Source organism: Palaemon carinicauda, chromosome 6 (assembly GCF_036898095.1).
Source record: "Palaemon carinicauda isolate YSFRI2023 chromosome 6, ASM3689809v2, whole genome shotgun sequence".
Classification (NCBI taxonomy): Eukaryota; Metazoa; Arthropoda; class Malacostraca; order Decapoda; family Palaemonidae; genus Palaemon; species Palaemon carinicauda.
The window spans coordinates 85777982-85785924 of NC_090730.1; the positions used below are offsets into that span (position 1 = coordinate 85777982).

Genomic DNA, 7943 nt, shown 5'->3' on the forward strand with positions numbered 1-7943 from the left:
AAACCAGACAGATCTTTCAGGATGTGTACGAACTATCGAAAGTTGAATTCGATCAGTGTGGCATTACCCATTGCCAATCATAGACCAACTACTCGACAACATTGGACAAGCGAGGTTCATCCCTAAGATCGATTTGGGAAAAGGCTATTATCAAATTCCTTTGGACCACAATGCAAAATTAGTATCACCCTTTATAACCCCATTTGGGTTGCATCAATACACAGTCATGCCATTTGGTCTAATGAATGCCCCCGCTAGCTTTCAACGAGTGATTGATAACCTGCTAGGATCGATAGAAGGAGCAGGCGTATATCTCACCTATAATGTAATATATATATCGACCTGCGAAGAACATCTCCGAATCCTGGAGGTGTTTCAAAAGCTGTTAGGAGCACATCTGACGATTAACCTGGAGAAGAGAGAATTTGGAAAGGCAATAGTTCGGTACTTAGGATTTGAAGTTGGAAGAGGGCAAATCGCCCCGGTAGACGCTAACGTCAAAAGACTAAGGAAAGCTTCACCCCCACCCACAACAAATAAGCAATTACAACGATTTTAGGAATGGCAGGATCCTTCGACAAGATAAAGACCATATTAACTTCGAAACCAATACTGCAAGCATCGGATTTCAATAAGAAATTTCTTATTCAAATGGATGTGTCGGACAATGGGATTGGAGCTGTCCTATTGCAAGAAGGCAAGGAATGAATTTTTCACCCTGTCTGTTTTATGTTGTCGAAGCTGAAGAAGCATAAACGAGCCCACTCAACATTTTAAAAGGAACTGCTAGTGCTAATCACAGCGATAAGGAAGTTTGAAGTTTTTGTAAATAGACCACAGAATGAAGAAATTATGGTTTACTTAAATCACAATCCTTTAACTTTTGTCATTGAAATAAAGAATAATAATCAGAGGTTAACTTGATGATCATTATGCTTGCAACCATATTGTATTAATGTAAAGCATATATCCGGTAAAGAGAACTTGGTTGCAGATTATTTATCTCGGGCTGAATTAGTGGATTCAGGCCGGAATAGTTAATCTGTTTAGGAGGAGCTATCTTACGGAGCTGGTCTACATAAGAGTAGATTATTTTATTCACTTATTGCATTTGTGTATTTAAGAGATGTATAGCCAGTTTGTAAGGTGAGTTCCACTCATGTAGGATTAAGTATATGTATAAAAATTACATAAGACTATCGTCATTCATTTAGTTGTATTTCCATTCAGTTCCATATATGTAAATTTACATCATTTTAAAGAATCAAATTTTTATTTCACGTAGTTTAGTTATGGTCATATGTAATTTTGTTAAAAGGTATGCTGTATGACAAACGCTAGGGATTTCGTCATGTTTCCACGTGGGTGGAAAATGCATGAAGATTCCAGACTAAAGCCTACTCGTTTTTTTTATGTTATGTGAGTGTTGCCTCATTTGGTGACAAAGGAAACCCTTCTTCAAACTGCCAAGTTGGCAACCTGACGTCGTGAGAGGCCGTCTGGACTATGCCCCCACGCTATGAGAATGATTAACAAGAAGTTCTAGAGTGAATTAAGATGATATGTATAAGGGCCTAGCAATGCATAGGAAAAAGAGATCCAGCCTAACCCTCTGAAAAGACCAACGTCTGCCAATCCTCTCTAAAGCATCTATCCAGCCACTACGTATTTCCTCTTCAACGTGCATAGTGTTTCCTCTCCAATGTGCATAGTGTTTTCTCTCAAATGTGTATAGTGTTTGTTCAAACAGTGAAATTTTTGTAATTTTGATTTTGAAAGAAGTGAAGTGTATTTGTGAATACAGTTTAAATTGTAAAATTTATTAATTGGATTTTGTGGCTGGCCCTGTGAGATTCGGCTAAAAAGGGAAAGTGTATTTATTTTTGCTTAACCATTTGGTAACCTTGTGTGAGCACATACATAAACGTAACAGTTACGTTTATGTATGTGTAAATTAGATTTATTTTCTAAAGTGTTAAGTGTCAACTTTTTTCATTAATTGTCAAAATTAAATATTTTCATAAATTAATTTCTAGTGAAAATAGTAACTGTATTATTCTCAAAGTGTCAATTTTGTGTTAAATATGAGGTCTTGTTTGGTTTTAAATTTCTTTTTGGTATTATTTATTAATTGTTATTTTCATAGAATATATAGAAAGTCTGGGCGTTATAAAGTGTGTATTAACCTTGCTAGGCTGTATATCTTAGCAATCCATGTTTACCAACGGTTATACTCGTATAAACGAATGAGCAACTTGGTAGAGTAATGAGAGCTTTGGGTGTGGAGGAAATAACACCCCCTAAATCTCGATGAAGTCACTGGCAGGAGGGTGACGGACCGGGTTTAAGGCAATGGACAAATGGTCTCTTCGGCTTTTACTCCTGATGCCTGGCGGTTGATCTTACTAGAATTAGTATGGCCTGGCATGGGTCACTTACCTTAGTTAGAAGGGTGCTGTGCATCATAAGGAACTGGCTATCCCTTGGTGAATCTAGCCAAAAAATCCTCTATGGATTTAGTCAGTCATGGAATGAGAAGATGACAGAATGGTCCTCAGTCCCAGGCATAGCGGGATGCTAAGAATCTCCCAGTTTATAAATACTAAAGAAAAATTGAAAATAGGTAATTAGAATGTTAGAACCATGAATCATATTGGGAAATTACAGCAAGGGAAGAGTGAATTTATGTAATATAGTTTAGATATCTGGCCCTAAGTGAAACACGTTGTAAGGGAATTGGTAAGGAAACTCTAGACCAAGGCAATATATATATATATATATATATATATATATATATATATATATATATATATATCTACTCAGGAAGATCAGATGAAGTTGGAAGAGAAGGGGTAGCAATGATGATGACACCAAGAGCAGAAAAGGCATTAACCGAGTGGAGAGGTGTAAATAATAGATTATTAATTGCAAAGTTCAAATCAAAGCAGTGCAATATGAGTATTATAGTTTGCTATACACAAACAAATGATTCCCATGAAGAAAGAAGAGATGAATACTATGAAGAACTACTGAGTGTAATAGTTGAGATCCCAGAGAGAGATATGAAAATTGTGATTGGCGACTTGAATGCTAAAGTTGGAAGAAATAATCAAGGGATGGACAATGTGATGGGTGTGGAGGGTCTTGGCAAAGTTGCAAATGAAATAGAAGAATATTTCATAAGTTTCTGTCCAGCAAACAATCTGGTCATTGGAAGTACTCTTTTTCAACACAATAACATTCACAAGTATACATGGACTTCACCATGTGGCAATTACAAAAATCAGATATATCACATTGCCATTAATAAAGAGTGAAGGAGGACTCTGATAAATGTAAAAAGCTATAGAGGTGCAGATATTGGTGATCACCAGCTTCTCATTGCCACACTGAAATTAAAACTGAAAGCACCCAAGAGAAAGATAGATAGAATACTAGGTTTGATACAACTAAGGTTCTAGATGAAGAGCACAGTGAAACATTTTCAATTGAATGTAGGAATCGATTTGCAGTCTTAGAGACTATAAGAGATGAAGAACAGACAGTTAATGAAGAATGGTGTGATTTGAAGATCATATAGCAGTCAGTTGGTAATGAAGTCTTGGGACACGCTGTTACAAGGAGAAAGCCATGGATATCAAATGATACTTGTGATACTATAAAAAGGAGACAAAGAGAGAAATTTACTGTTGAAAGTTTTCAAGGAATCGATGAAAATTACAAGGTAGAGCATGCCAAGTATTCCAGTATTGATAGTAAGGTCAAAAGAAAAGCCAGGAATGACTGGAAAGAATTTTTAGACAGCAAAGCAGATGAGGCTGACAAAGCTATGAATTCAGGAAGTGGCTATAGTGTAAGAATTGCTCATAGAATTATTAATGAAATTTTGAATGGGGCAAAGAGGAAGAAGCATATACCCTTCAAAAAGATAAATGGCTCTGTTATAGCAACAGAAGATGAAGAAAGACAACATTGGATGGAACACTTTAGTGAAGTTATGAATAGGAGATATGAAGGGAATAATTTGATTGATACACCTGAAGCTGATGAAGACCTTGATGTGCACATGAATTAATTCAGTGTATTTGAAATCGAAGCTATCCTAAAAAAAAAAAAAAAGTAAAGTGATGGAAAGCCCCGGGATATAATGGAATAACTGCCGAGATGATACCGGCTGAAAATGAAGCAACTCCCAGACTACTTGCAAGATTATTTTGTAGAATGTGGCAAGAAGAGGCAAAAACTGATGAATGGTAGTTAGGAGTGTTGGTGAAAATATCAAAAAACGAAGGAGCCCTGAGTGATTGCAATAATTACAGTGGTATAACAGTTACATCAGTTGTTATGAAAATCTATAGTATGCTTATTCTAAAGAGACTAGAGAGAAAGATTGATGAAAAGCTGAGAGATGAACAAGCAGGATTTAGAAAAGGTAGAAGTTGCACTAACCAAATCTTCCTTTTGAGACATGTACAGCAATGCGTAGAAAATAGAAATCCCCTTTTGATGGCATTTGTGGACTAACCGGCCAATTTTGTGGAGAGGTCTGTGTTATTATGGAATTCCTCATAAATATGTAAATTTGATTAAGTCTGTTCATGACCATAGCAAGAGCAAAGTTAATGTTAATGGGATCTTATCAAATAAATTTCCAGAGATCAGTGGAGTACTCCAAGGGAATGTGTAGTCAACTATGTTGTTTATCTTCCTCTTGGGTTTTGTAAATTGTAGAATGGTCAGAGATGTTGGAGAAGGATTGAACTGGATTGGTGATAGGAATTTAGCAGTCCTAGAGTATGCTGATGATGCAGTCCTTCTTAACATAACATCACAGGATTTGCAATGCTTTCTTACCAGAATGCATGAAATATCACACGAGGTTGAGATGAAGATAAATAGAAAAAAGACAGATAATGAGAACGGAGTGTGCAATGGAAAATGAAAAATCATTGGAAGGAGAAAGGATTAATAGGGTAGAATCATGTAAGTATTTAGGAACTATGATCTCCAATACAAGTTCTTTAGAAATAGTGTTTAGTGAAAGATTGAAAAAAAGCAAATCAAACAATGGATAGGTTAATTAAATTTTGAAATCAAATTGCCTGAAATTGCATATAAAAATCAGACTATATATCAGTTCATTAAGATCAGTGTTACTCTCTGGACATCAGTCAAGGTATGACAATGAAACAATCTCCAATAGATTTAGTAGATTTGAGAACAAAGCCCTCAGAAGAATATTGGGAGGTAAATGGCAGGACAGGATTAGAAATAAAACTATAAGAGAGATTACCCGAGTGCAATATGTTGATGACATCATTATGAGAGGTAGATGGAGAGGGTTTAGGCATGCTCTTTACACTCCCCAAGAGAGATCAGTTCACAAAGCATTCTGTTGGGCTCCACAAGGGACTAGAAAAGTTGGAACCCCTAGGCCTACAAGGCTGAGGACTATGAAGCGCAAAGTAGGAGATGAGAAATGGAGAAGTATTCAATTAAAAGCTCAAGATAGAGACGACTGGTGAAATCTAATAGAAGTCCTTTGCTTCAATAGCCGTAGGGGGAGATGATGATGATGACGACGAAAGTGTGTATTATTTCGATAACCAATAATTATTTTTATGCTTGCTCGTATCCCCTTACTAAGAACCGAAATAAGAGGTTGATATATATATATATATATATATATATATATATATATATATATATATATATATATATGTATATATATATATATATATATATATATATATATATATATATATATATATATGTTTGTATAGGTATATATATGTGTATGTGTGTGTATATATATATATATATATATATATATATATATATACAGATATATATATTTAATTATAGATGTAAGGGATTTCATAGAAGTAAAACTCGATGAACTTTGCACATAATATGTACAAGAATGCACTATACCCTCAGATTGGAAAAACTGTATCGTTAAATTAATTTCCAAAGAAGGAGGCACAATAGACCTGAAAAATTACGACACAAAAAGTTTAGTCCTGGTAATATATGAAATATTTACAAAGATTACGTTAAGCCGAGCTTCTAAAGTGGTTATTCAACAAGTGTCCATTTCTGGATAATTAACCACTTAATGGAAAAATCAATAGAGTATTACAAACCAATATGTATGGCATTTATAGATTATAAGAAAACTTTTGATTCTGTCAAAACTTCAACAACAGTGAAGGTCTATCAAAGATATGAACTAGATCAATTTTATGTTAGAACACTGGAAGATATCTATACGGCAATACAGCAACCCTAAAACTGCATATAGATTGTGAGAAAATTCCAGTTGAGAAAGGAGTTAAATTGGGAGGCCCCAATCTCTCCTAAATTATTCACAACGTAACTAGAAGAAGTTTTTAAGAGTTTATATAGGGAAAATGTAGGAATTGATATGAATGGGGAATACCTCAACAACTTAAAATTTGTAGGTGACATAGATTTATCTAGAGAATCATGGTAGGAATTGCAAAAGATGATAGAAGATTTAAATAAAGAAAGCAGAAATGTAAGTGTGAAAATTAATAATGTATGAGATAATGTACAGCAACAACAACAGTCTTTCGAAAGTCAAAGCAAGATCCTTGCTTCACATTAAATTCATTTATGTGAATCACTGGTTTAGAAGGAGTTTAGTATAACCTATTTATAGTTTAGCAAATTTCAGCAGAAGGGGGCCGTATAAATAAGACGCTGATAATTGAATGGCCAGTCAGACTTTGTGTAGCTGCAAAATTATGCTTACTAGATTTTATGCGTCATATATGTATAACAGGATTCTTTCTCTGACATAATTCGTGGAATAACTGTAATCTAATGTAAATGCAACTTTATGATATTATTTTTGTCTTAGTAATTATTTCTGTATTATCATTTATTGATTAGTAGAAATACTCAAATAATCTGTGTTATAAAACGCTCCAAAGCAAGAGCATTGGGATAAGTTACCTCAATAAAGAAACCATGTAAACTAAAAGTTTAGTATTTAAGATAATTTTGTATTCGGAGGAATTGATTGCAAAATCAATAGTACTTCATATAATATTACATGATTAATTTTACTAAGAAATTTACATATTATCTCTGGAAGACAGATATTACTTAAATTCTCTTAGCTGGGTTACTATTGCAACACTGGCGCGCTGCTAAAGAGTTCCAAGTCGATTTTTACAGCAACACTGGGAAAAAATTGCCGTAAAAACGGTAAAAATTCTGGAATAAATGTTGCAAGGCATTTACCATTTTAAAAACGGATGCATCGACGTTAAGGAGTGATATTACGGTCACTAACCAGTAAAAGATAATAACAAAGTAGGGTAGAAATTGCGGTGTCCGGTATTTTAATGAAATTTGGCTGAGAACGGTATATTATTACAAAGAATTTTCGATTAGAATTGCGGTGTTTTTAAGTGTGGGTATGGATGGCCGCTTTGTACGATACTGTTGAGGTAGTAAAGGAAACTCTCTCTCTCTCTCTCTCTCTCTCTCTCTCTCTCTCTCTCTCTCTCTCTCTCTCTCTCTCTCTCTCTCTCTCTCTCTCGGGTCAATTTAGATAAGTTTGGAGATGTATATTTCTTTTGCTTGATCAGTGAGACCTAATATGCGTAACTTCATTTTGAATATTGTTAGTCCACTCAAAGTGAATAGAATTATATACAGTATTTATTAACTTTATTTCCTGCATTTTCTTGTTTCTGGATTGTAAACTCCGAATGTTCAATCAATTTTGTTGGTATGTTATTTGGCGAATGTAATTACAAAAACATTGTTTAAGAAAATTATCAGATGTTTACAATTTTTTGCACACATATCTTGCAAGAACTCTTTCTAAAGTTCATAGACCACAACTTACGAATGGTGGCATTTGTCACTCGAAACGCCACTGGAGTCACCCTAGGAATAGGCCTACT

General features: G+C 34.6%; 1 protein-coding gene across 1 annotated transcript; it reads left to right on the forward strand.

The window, feature by feature from the left end:
* The first annotated feature begins 2954 nt into the window (after positions 1–2954).
* LOC137643130 (craniofacial development protein 2-like) lies at positions 2955–3580 on the forward strand. The gene is made up of 2 exons (XM_068375980.1): positions 2955–3216; positions 3513–3580. The coding sequence occupies exons 1-2, from the start codon at positions 2955–2957 to the stop codon at positions 3578–3580; spliced, it is 330 nt and encodes a 109-aa protein (XP_068232081.1).
* Positions 3581–7943: the final 4363 nt, after the last annotated feature.